General features: G+C 36.7%; 1 protein-coding gene across 2 annotated transcripts in view; it reads right to left on the bottom strand.

Annotated features, from left to right (window-relative positions):
• Positions 1 to 12,344, bottom strand: part of EML4 (EMAP like 4) — a 135,786-nt gene that overhangs the window by 22,938 nt on the left and 100,504 nt on the right. For both annotated transcript variants that reach the window (XM_028514374.2, XM_028514375.2), the window contains 3 exons: positions 8,304 to 8,438; positions 8,054 to 8,189; positions 1,029 to 1,180 (listed from right to left, as the gene is read on the bottom strand). In XM_028514374.2, the coding sequence (XP_028370175.1) occupies positions 1,029 to 1,180; positions 8,054 to 8,189; positions 8,304 to 8,438 (423 nt within the window). The remainder of the gene's footprint in view (positions 1 to 1,028; positions 1,181 to 8,053; positions 8,190 to 8,303; positions 8,439 to 12,344) is intronic.

Raw genomic sequence — 12,344 nt, 5'->3', positions numbered from 1 at the left:
ATGTTATATCAATATAATAAGCCCAAAAAATGACTCTGAAAATGCAGTTCTTTCTTCTTTATGAAGTGGGATCTAAAAATACTCCTAAAAGTACAAAGAACTGAATTCTAAGAGTTTCCAAATTTGTGTTAGGAATGGTAAAGGGAGAATGAACCAGATGGTATAGTTTTAGATTAGAGGGTATGAATTATCTGTGAAGAAATAGCATGAACTCAAGGGTAAAATAAAACAATTCTTATCCATTTTAGAAATAAAACTCAAAAGCAGTACTATTAGGATCCTCTTTTTTAGAGATTTTGTTTGAAAACATGTTATGTGTGGAACACTGAGTGTAAGCTTGAAATTTAAGTCACCAAAAGAGAGGTGATACTGAACTCTGAGATTTGCCCTTGCTTTGAGAATCACTGATCTGGAATACAGTTCTTAACTGCTTTATGTCCTAAAACCTCAATTGAGATGGCATACTCTCACTGAGCACACACCACCACCAGGTTTTATGGATGCACTTGGGTCCATGCTATGAAGCAGGCACATACACAGAAATTAGCTATTATTATTAAGCCCACTGTTGAATTATTTCCAAATTTTAAAACTAAACTGGCCATTTTGTATACCCTGGTTATATTTTGGGGTTACCCCCCAAAATCATGTCAGGCCCTGGCCAGGAGGTCATTGGTTAGAGCACTGTCCCAATACGCCAAGGTTGCGGGTTTGATCTGTGGTCAGGGCATGTATAAGAAGCAACCAGTGAGTACATAAACCAGTAGAACAACAAATTAACTTTTTGTCCTAAATAAGTAAATAAATAAATAATACCAGAAATAACAAGTTAGTTATTCTGCTCAATCTTTTTATTTTTTTCAAACTATTTTGTTTAATGTTTGGTCCCTTTTTTCTTTTCTTTTTGAGGGAATTAAAGGTCAAGGATGGGCACCAATTTCTCAGAGAAGTAAGTTATCTTAACGTGAGCCAGAAGACATTGGTTCAGGGGGTTTAACATTTTACAGTTTTCATTTCCCCATCCTTACCTCAATTTCTCTCTCAGAGTTCAGATCATGATCCCACAGAAGCACTTTTCTGTCCTTCCCTCCTCCAGTTAACAACATCCCATTTCTCATCTGACAAAGTGTGAACACACTGCCATCATGAGCTTTGATCTGTTTGCTGATCTGATAAACACCTAAGGTGAAGAGGAAAACACCAAAACACCAGTGATAACATTTCCATCGGAACTTTAGTGGCTTTCTGGAAGGAAAATTGAGCAGAACTACAGATGTTCCTTGACCTAAGATGTAGCTACAATCCCAATAAGCCCACTGTAAGCTGAAAATGCATTTGACATACCTAACCTACCGAACATCATAGCCTACCAGTTTCTATTGAAGGGCATGTTGTTTTTGCATCACTGTAAAGCTGAAAAACTGTCAGGCAAACCACAGTAAGCTGGGGACCATTTATATAGAGCAAATCTAAAGTGCTTGTGACTCAACAATCAAAAACCTATTTCAGCAAGTTGTGCAAAGCTGGTAGTGAAGCTTAATACAATCTTTTGCATTTATGTCAATATTCAGTTACTCTGAAAATACTTCAAAATATATTATTACAAAAGGATAAAGTAGTAATAATTCCATAGAGAACAGAAGATACTCAGAACTTTACAATCTCTTATAACCATCTTCTATAGTAGTTAGGGTAGTCTTACTTTTGATTTTAGAGCTGAGGACAGAGTGGCTTAGAGCTGAAGTCACCAGAAGTGGCCTAACCACTACCACACAGAGTTCGCTAGTGGCAAAGCTGTGAGTAGGGCTCAAGTCTCTTCACTCAATGTTCCCTTAAGTTTGCAAAACAGCTTTCATTCCCTGCTGAGGTACAGCCATAACACTTAACAGTCAGCAACCACTGGTGATCTACTACCTGCCCCGCCAAGGACTACCCCTTTATTTGCTACAATATAGGGGCCTGGGAAATGCACTGGAGGCTTGGAACAGTGGCTTTTGACAGACTGGAGAAGTATTTCAGTATTTAAAGAACCGTATGAATGTGACAGCTGAATGACAGGCCAGCTTTCTTATATACTTATAATGCTTTACAAGTACCCAGGGAGGAACAAAGCACATACATTAAAAATATTTTAAATCCATGTGCAGATTAACACACACATACACACTAACTATAATCAAATCCACTTTCTTAAAGGTGAAGACAATATTTTATTACATAAACCCTTTTCTTTGTTATGTATCATGTCTTACCCAGAGAAGCTTTATCTGGCTGGTAAGATTGCTAGAGCAAGAGTAAAGTTTTTTGGATGCTAATTATCTTGTAGAATTAGTTATCAAGTTCAAAATGGGAAGGTAGAGCCTAAATCTTTTAGAAAAATAAAACTGCAAGTTTAAAAATTGTTCAGTGGGGGAAATGGATGAAGGTAGTCCAAAGGCACACACTCCCAGTGATAAGGGAAGTGAGCTCGGGGAGTCTGATGACCGCAGTGAACAATGCTGTGTTGTGTATGTGAAAGTTACTGATGGCAGATCTTCACAGTCCTCATCACAGGAGAAAAAATTTTAACTCTGTGAGGTGATGGACATTAACCAAACTTGTGGTTAAATAATTATGTTGTATACCTTAAACTTATACAATGTTACGTATCAACTGTATCTCAATAAAGCTGGGAAAATGTTCATTTTCTAAAACTGTTCATCAGCTGGTGAATGGATAAACAAAATGTGGCATGTCCACACCGTGGAACTTTTTATTCAGTCATAAAAAGGAATAAAGTATAATAGATGCTATTAACATGGATGAACCTTGAAAACGTTAAGGTTCAAGTGAAAGAAGCCCATCACAAAAGACCACATATTATATGACTCCACTGATATGAAACGTCCAAAACAGGCAAATCCACAGAGAGCAAAAGTAGACAGATGGGTGTTAGGGGGTGAGGGGAAGGAGGAATGGGAAGTGGCACAGTGTGCCTTCTCAGGGTGATTAACTGTCCTGAAATTAAACAGCGGTGATGGTGGCACAGCTCTGTGGATAGAGTAAAAACCACTGAATTGTATATTTTAAAAGGGGGAATTCTTTATATATCTCCACGAATTTATTATTGAGATTGTTCACTTTTGATCATCTTTTTATAATATTTGAGCTGACAATTATATTTTAAAAATTAACTAAAATATGTAGGGTTTTGGTATCCTAAAAAAAAAAAAGCTACAGCTGACTAAAAATAACTCAGTGTGAGGGTGCTAGCGGTAGAGATACTTAATAGATGGCGGGTATGTCTGGTAGGGAGAAAAGAAAGGGCTCGGCTGACTTGGAGTAAAGCTTGCCCAATTTAGCAGAATGAAAGCAGAACTCCAACAAACTTGCTGTTGAGGGCGACTGCTTCAGTTCACACCAACATTTATCACTTAGAAATACTTTAAACACTGAACAATGTAACTGTGTCCAGCAGAACAGCTAGCCAGTCACCTACAATGTGTGACTAAGAGAGAAAGGGCACCTGAGACGTGAATTTTCTGAGTACTGTTGGCTTTATTTGAGCGTTTAAGGGGCAGGGGGTGTATTTCCTCATGCATGGTTAAATTGACAAAAGTAGTCTTATAAAGTACCATGTAAAATTACAAAAAGCAGAGGTGTGAAGGTTCACAGATCTGCATCAGAAGGTAAGAAAATGAAATCCAGTTTTTCCACTTTTAATTCAGCTTTCCATACTTTTAAACATGACAAAAAACCTTGTTAAACACTTAAGATCTTCCTAGAATGATGGAATGTTACCAAACAGAAAATATAACTAAAGAACAAAAGCTTCATGGAGCCTGTATTTCTGACATGTCAATTCAAGCCAAATAATGTTTAAAAAAGAGGCCAAGAAAAATAATTATGCTTGAACTTAAAAACCTATCGTACCTCCAGGCGCAGTCACTGCTACGTCTATACGAGTGTCACTGCCAACTCCCCCTCTCCTCTCATCTCCAATCAAACGAAGCTTCCATAAAAAGCAAGTTTACCTGGACTGCCAAAGGAAGATGTTTGGAGGCTTTCTGTGCCTAACAATAGAATCAAATGCCAAGGAGACTGAAATTTATGTTATATTTTTAGCAACTGAGCAAATGGGCCCATGTTGATTATCTGGAGAGTAGGTAAAATGGTGGTATGTTACTTAGTTCCTAAAAGGAACTCAGATGTAAAAATAATGAACATTTTTATGGTGTAGTAGATACCATCAACTTCCCATCCCCCACTTAAAAATTATGTATTATTTAATATAAGGAAAATTGAAATATTTCATGTATGTAGGAAATAACAAATACCTTGTACCCTGTAAGAAATAAAAAAATACTGAAACAACCTAAGTGTGCACTGACAGAGAAATGAATAAAGAAAATGCAGTGTGTGTGTGTATACACACACAGGACCCCCCCCACACAATGGAATAAAAAAGGGAATTCTGCCATTTTTAACAATATGAATGTCCTTGAGGACATGATGTTAAAGTAAAATGAGAGTGAAATACAAATACTGTATGATCTCCCTTACCTGTGGAATCTAAGAGAAAAATCAGGAACAGAACAGATTAGTGGTTGCCAGGGGCTGGGGTCGGGGGAAGGGGTGAAAGTGGTCAAAAGGCATCAACTTTCAGTTATAAAACGAGTAAATTCTGAGATGTAATGAATAGCATGGTGACTGAAGTTAACAGCACTGCACCATGTTATGCGAAGGCTGCTAAGGGGACAGGTATTCAAAGTTCTCATCACACACAAAAAAACTGTAACTATGTGAGGTGATGGATATTAACATATGTTAATCACTTTACAGTGTATATCAAATCATTATTTTGTATACCTTAAATATACAGTGTTATAGATCAATGAAACTGGGAAAAAAGAAATAGGATATACTAATTACTTTGAAGATTTCTGTTAACACATACTGAAGATATGGAAGCAAGAAATTATACAGGAGAGCTTACGAGGCACAGAACACAGTTCTGCCTTGTCTCTCACACTAGAGTAAAAGGAATAGCTATGGAATTATGCCTGTGCCATGCAAAAATGTCCCTTACGGAACATGACGGCACAGTGCACTCAAATTTTAGTTAGAAGACTGCACTGGGTACAGAAATGTCCTACTAGGGAATATACAAACTGGATCAATTTATTGAATTTTTGGCAAGACTTTTAAAGTGGAAACACTGAACTCTGCTGTGATCTGGGTTTACACATTTATTTCACTGTATGCACCAAATCCTTCCCAGCCATACTGAAAACCCCTAATATATAAAGGAAGACACAACATTCTTAGCAAGTTTGCCTATAATAGGGTCAGTTTTGCAGCAGAGCACAACACAGGCCATTTCATGTCCCCAACAGTTTACAAGATTAGATTTCCCATTTCCTGTGTTTGCATATGCAAATTTTCATTGCACAAATTTTTCAGACAAAAACTGAAATAAAAATCACCTCTGAACCTTTCCCTACCTTTCTCATCTTGACACACATTAAGCTAATGAAGGGTACGTGTACACCCAAACCATAATCTGTATCAAAGGATAACATGTCAACAACTTAAGTCACGGTTTTGAAATACAATGTTTTGGGCATTTCAGATTCTAAAAAGTGGAAAAGGTAGTTGATAAATACTGATGTTCTAACTTTCTTTTCTATTAAGAATCTTCAACCCACCCTGGCTGGCATAGCTCAGTGGACTGAGTGCGGGCTGAGAACCAAAGTGTTGCAGGTTCGATTCCCAGTCAGGGCACATGCCTGGGTTGCAGGCCATGGCCCCCAGCAACCGCACATTGATGTTTCTGTTTCTCTCTATCTCCCTCCCTTCCCTCTCTAAAAAATAAAATAAAATAAAATAAATAAAAAATCTTTTTAAAAAAGTTCCTATTGTGAAAGTGACTCAGACTAATTCAATAAACTTTAAAAAAAAAAAAAAAAGAATCTTCAACCCACTGCCATCCTTGTCATATATGAATTTTGAACATAAAATAAATGAAAGAGACTATGAATGCACGGCCAATACTGAGATCAGGGTCACTGGTAATACACCTTATGGATTTTTTAAAGCTTCTGAATACTTCTAATTCAACTCAACTGCAAAACTTAGAAATTCAGGTGAATGGATATGGAAAACACCAATGATGGTATCTCTTAAAAAATGCACAATAAAAATCTTCACAGTCATCCTGCCTGGTGTGGTTCAGTAGCCTGAGTGCTGGCTGGCCTGTGAACCAAAAGGTTGTTGGTTTGATTCCCAGTCAGGGCACATACGAGACAACCACATATGGATGTTTCTCCCCCTTTTTTTCTCCCTCCCTCCTCCCCTCTCTAAAAATAAATAAATATAAATCTAAAGAAAAAAGACTTAAAAAATATTTACAATCATAAGACACCTACAATGCTATATTCAAATCCCACATTTTAGTGAAAACAGTGCTTCAATCAGTACCACTCAACTTCTACATTAACTTCCAAAAGTAAGATTAAAGTCATTTCCTTAAGGAAATGTTTAACAAATAATTTTCAACAGTTAAGAACGTATGCCCAACATTGTGTTAGTCCTGAGAAAATCCACTAGGAAAGTCAAACATGTAAATTGGGTCTTCCCTTCTGAGCAGAGGAATAAGGATTCCCTTGTAAAAGTGTAGATCACATGTGGTGATTTCCATGGTCTGATGCAGAAACTCCAGAAACACAAACCCAAGGATTACCCTATTTATTTGCCGAGACATGAGGAACAAGAGATGGCATTGGGACAAAAGTTGGTACTTGGAGCAGTGGCTTTGACCAACTAGAGAAGTATTTTTTTTTAATTATACTTTATTGATTATGGAATTTCAGTTGTTTAAACTTTTTCCCGTTTGCCCCCCTCCACCCAGCACTCCCCACTCCCGCTCAGGCCATCCTCCCACCACTGTTTATGTCCATGGGTCATGTATATAAATTCTGTGGCTACTCCATTTCCTCTACTGTACTTTACCTCCCATGGCTTTCTGTGACCACCAATTTGTACTTCTTCATCCCCTCACCTCTTCAGCTGTTCCTCCACACTCTTCCCCCATACAGCAACCATCTGACCTGGCTGGTACTTGTGCTGGACTTGGAGATTCCCAAGGAAGCCAAGTTGTGAATTTAGGCTGGCTGTCTCTAGTGTCAGGCCTGGGGCCACTTACCATGAGGTGGGGGGTGGGGGGAGTAGCTGGCTGTTGCTTGTTTGATAGGATTTAGGAAGTTGTGAAACAGAGCCATTTACATGGAACAGTTCTGGTTGACAGTTTGGGTGGTCCTATAAATTCGGTGGGACTATCTTAAATTTTTTTTGGTATCTCACTTCTATAATCCTTGCAGATTCTTTTCTGGTCATCTAAACGTAGGACAGAAGATTCTGGGCCTCAGAGCTCTTCTCTCTTTCACAGTGAGCTCAACCAATCTTAAAGATTCTTCTCGATAACTGAGAAAACCTGTATCTTTAATTCCTACATGAATTTTCAATGGCTTAGTGCATATTAAACTCTTGAGAATCATTATAAAACACTACTATTTTAAAAATCGTATTTCATTCAACTTGGCTCTTTTTTCTGTTACTGCTTTCACATGACAGGTTTATTCACGCTACCCCGAATGCCTCACATTCTAATCTATCTTTCTACTTTTGCTTGCATTGTTTCTCTAAATTGGGATCAAAGTTCCATATCTTTTGTGATCTTGTACATTCTTATGGATTAATCTTAAATACCATTTCTTCTGTGAAGGCATCACAGAACTCAGAAGACCAGAGTGGTTTGTCTCTTAATCTTTATACTATTTAAATTAACATATATCTATATCATTTCTTTCTAATTGTTTTGTATTAGGTGATATGTGCTTAATAAATGAGTATTTTAATTTAAGAAAGGTCATCACGAAGAACCTTGAAAACATGAGGCATGTCAGTGGTTCTCATACGGTTTTTGCTGCAGTTCTCTTCTGGTCTGGGTACGAGATGGGACCGCAATAGCCGCATGTGCACATTAAAAAGGAATGACGTTAATAGAGTACCGTACCTTTAGGTCCCTTCCCAGGTGTGGGTTCTACAGTAGTTTTGCTCCATATAAGTAAGACTCCACCAGAGTCTCCAGTTAGAACATCTCCATTTCCCAAAAATGCTAAACACTGCACAAATTTTGGTTTTTCATATTTCTACAAAGAAACAATGAGAATTTTCAGTTTTCCCTTCAGCATGATGACTTCATACTCACTTATCAATTAAAAAATTAAGGTTTCATACTGAATTTATAACATTCTGATCCTTACCCCAAAAATTCCCTGTTTCCTTGTTAGTGAATTGCCACTCCAGGTCCAGAAAAAAATATGAGATTTACCACATGTTATTATGGTATTTGCATCTGTTGGATGGAATTCCACAGCCAAAACAACTTCATTTGTTGTCTGTGGAAAGAGAAATGAAGCCTCAGATCACAGGTGGCAAACGCAAGGACCAAGGGCCCAATCTGGCCCTCCACCTTGTTTCTGCCTGGCGGCAGTGCCAAGCTCTCGCTTAACTGTTAAGAAGTAGTTACATTTATACAGTCCTAAAATTACATTAGGCCCTTTGAAGGCAACCAACCTTGAGGCTGATGTGGCCCCTGGTGAAAATGAGCTTGACACCCCTGCCTTAGTTGAATGTATATTCTTTTCTCAAGTACCAATTATAGCTACTGATAATCAAAGCCAGGAACATGTTTTTAGGAAATGCCTTTTCTTCCAAGATCTATTTTCCTCAATATCTTTAAAAATAAATTTTTATAATAACGATTTAAATATGTTTATACTATTATGTTATCTCATACTATTTATATATAATAACTGCATTAGAAGACATTTATATGAACTAGTTTTAGGGTATTTCAGTTTCTTACGCGTTTAGAGGAAGTACACGAAAACTATCAAATGCAAGCTGTACATTTGTCTTAAAGACACTGACATTCTGATAAAAAAAAAAGTCTTATCTTTCTTTGTACTATTATTACTGACCACTCATTCATTTAAGGAAAATATTACTGATTTAGAGATTTGTCTTCAGACGTAAAAATTATAGAATGGTTACTACTGATTCACATAGAAATAAAAAAATAAAATACAAAGAGCTTTTTATACCATTTCCTAAAAACAAACAAACAAACAAAAAAAACACAGAAACAAAACAAAACAAAAACTTCAGAAAATTCAGGAGTTAAATTTTTTAAAAAACTAGAATAAAAAAGGAAGAAAATAGGCATGAGAGTCTAAAGGAATTACAAGTAGTTTTTTCACAGAAACTGCTGAACTGAACATGATTAAAAGCACTATATTTCAGTATGTTTAGTAAATCATATTCAATTTTTACTAAATTGATGTTTTATGGTAAAAGCACCTACTTAACATTAAGGTGAAATCTATATGCTTGTAAAGCTGTTTACTGGTAGATGGTGTCCACCTGTAGGGTAATCTTTAATGTTCTTTTAACTTAGCGAAGAACTTCATGTGTGTGGAAGCATTTCTTCATTGCAAACCAACATGGTAAACATGCTAATCTTATAAACAAAGTGAGTTAAATATAATACTGAACATCTTCTTATACTAATAAATGACACTTGAAGAAACTAAGCTAATTAAAAACAATTCCCCATGGCTCCAATATGTCCACAAATTTTACTTTTCTGCTATTAACAATTGGGCTCTACAGCCTTGTATAGACACATAAGTGAGACCCAAACAATTTAATCTGAATGCTTTCTCCCCTTGCAAGTTATGAAATGAAGGGGAAAAAACCTATATAAGCTCTTCTTGTTACACAGTTTTCCACAATGTTTGGAATACAACTATATGTACCCAGCAAGTCAAGGTCGACTTTACCAGCAAGTCAAAGTAAAATTTAAAGATAATGTGTTAATTAACAAAGCAAAATTAATCAGCTCTCTTCCAGGATGACATTGCCTTTTAAACCCAGCCTGAACAGTCCTTAGTTTTCACTTAAAGAAAATCAAAAACCCCTTGACAGTTGAATCTTATGATAAACTAATTAATCAAGGATTATAAAATTAACTATAAATATTCCTAGTATACAAACATATAATGCTAGTGAAAAAGATAGTCAAGATACAAACTGAAGTGATCTATGAAATTTTAACTTTTTACTGATGCATATTATCTAGAAAAGTTTGCAAATCCTAAGTACGTAGCTTGTTAAATTTTTCAGAAATTGGCATACCTCTGTTTAGCATCTAGAACAAAAAAGAGAATATTACTAATATCTCAGAAACACCTCAGACCCCTTTTCCAGTCATTATCTCCTCCCCCTGCTCAGTAACCATGATCCTAATTTGTAAGACCATAGATGAGCTTTGTATGTTTTATGTAAATGAAATCACAATTAACCCACAAAAATCACTCCTGGGATTTTGACTATGTTGAACAATATAGATCAGTATGTAGAAAAGTGACATCTTTATAATACTGTCTTCTGTTTTTATTGTATATTTCTCCATTTATTTGGGTCATCTTTAATTTCTGCCAATAAGGTTTTGAAGTTGCCTTACTGAATTTTAAATTTACATAAATTAACAAGTTATGTAACACAACTCCCCAAATCCTTGTGACTTCAGCAAGGATAGAGCTCATCTACAGAACAGAATAAGGTCAACACACAGGGAGAAGCTAAGAGGAGAGACAGGGAATCAGTGATCCAGCCCCTGAATCAAGTGATTCCTAAGACAAAATTCCCCCTATGACCTTTACTAGACGGCTTTTTTTCTTCCTTAAATATTAATTGATAAATTCTCTTTTGGATAGCTTTACTTGTTTTGAGGTCACCCGCACCAGAGACAGTTCTAATACAGACATGTGGAATAGAGTTTAGAGAACCTGCTACATGATTGGGTATGAGAAGCAAGGGACAAGGAATCATATCTATCTTGGACAACTAAACAGAATGTGGTGTTAATCACTGACAAGTGAAATTGGCTGGGAGCTGAGAAAGATGATTAGCCAGAAGGAGAAGAGGAAGAGCAAGAAACTGAAACCTTATTTGAAAAAATAATGAAGAACTTCTCCAATCTGGCAAAGGAAACAGACTTCTAGGAAGTCCAGGAAGCTCAGGGTCCCAAAGAAGTTGGACCCAAGGAAGCACACACCAAGACACATCATAATTACATTACCCAAGATTAAAGATAAGGTGAGAATCCTAAAAGCAGCCAGAGAAAAGGAGACAGTTACTTACAAAGGAGTTACCATAAGACTAGCAGTTGATCTCTCAAAAGAAACCTTGCAGGCCACGAAGGGGCTGGAAAGAAGTATTGAAAGTCATGAAAGGCAAGGAACTACATCCAAGATTACTCTATCCAGCAAAGCTATCATTTAGAATGGAAGGGCAGATAAAGTGCCTCCCAGATAAGATCAAATTAAAGGAGTTCATCGTCACCAAACCCTTATTATATGAAATGTTAAAGGTACTTATCTAAGGAAAAGTAGATAAAAAATATGAACAGTAAAATGACAACAAACTCACAACTATCAACAACTGGACCTAAAACAAAACAAAACAAAACAAAACCCAACAGAAACAGAAACAAGCTAAGCAAGTACAAAAGGAACAGAATCACAGAAATGGAGATCACATGGAAGGTTATCAACAGGGAAGGAGAGGTGGGAGAGTAGGGGAAAAGGTACAGGGAATAAGAAGCATAAATGGTAGGTACAAAACAGACAGGGGGAGGTTAAGAATAGTATAGGATATGGAGTAGCCAAAGAACTTATATGTTTGACTCATGGTCATGAACTAAGGGGGTACGGGGGATGCTGGTGAGAGGGGGGTGCAGGGCAGAGGGGAATAAAGGGGAGGAAAAAATGGGACAACTGTAAAAGCATAATCAATAAAATATTTTTTAAAAAAGATGCTTAGTACAGATTTGGCTATGTTGATATTGACTTGTGGGATAGGACATTCAAATAAAGATTCCTGGCAGACAGGAAGAAATGTAGGTTTAAATCTGTGAGAGAGATGTGAGCTGCAAGTAAATGACGTGGGACACAGCAGATAGTAACTAAGGCCACAGGAGCAGTATATGATATCAGTGGAGGACATAAGATATAACTCTGAGTAACACCAACATTTAAGGTCCTGGAAAGCAGACCAAGGAATGGCCAATAGGGGGAAAACCATAAGACTTCATCTGGTAACCTTTATTACAAAGGATCAAAACTCACATAGTGGACTTTGCTGTAACTTCCCTATGTTTCAATGTTAAATTATTCTGAATGATGACTGAAAGATTACCTGTATCTTCATTTATATTTTTATTTTACTTTTTACTGAAG

Source organism: Phyllostomus discolor, chromosome 6 (genome assembly GCF_004126475.2).
Source record: "Phyllostomus discolor isolate MPI-MPIP mPhyDis1 chromosome 6, mPhyDis1.pri.v3, whole genome shotgun sequence".
In the NCBI taxonomy this organism is placed as follows: domain Eukaryota; kingdom Metazoa; phylum Chordata; class Mammalia; order Chiroptera; family Phyllostomidae; genus Phyllostomus; species Phyllostomus discolor.
The sequence above is the reverse complement of the archived record's forward strand: the minus strand, read 5'-3'. Positions and strand labels throughout refer to the sequence as shown.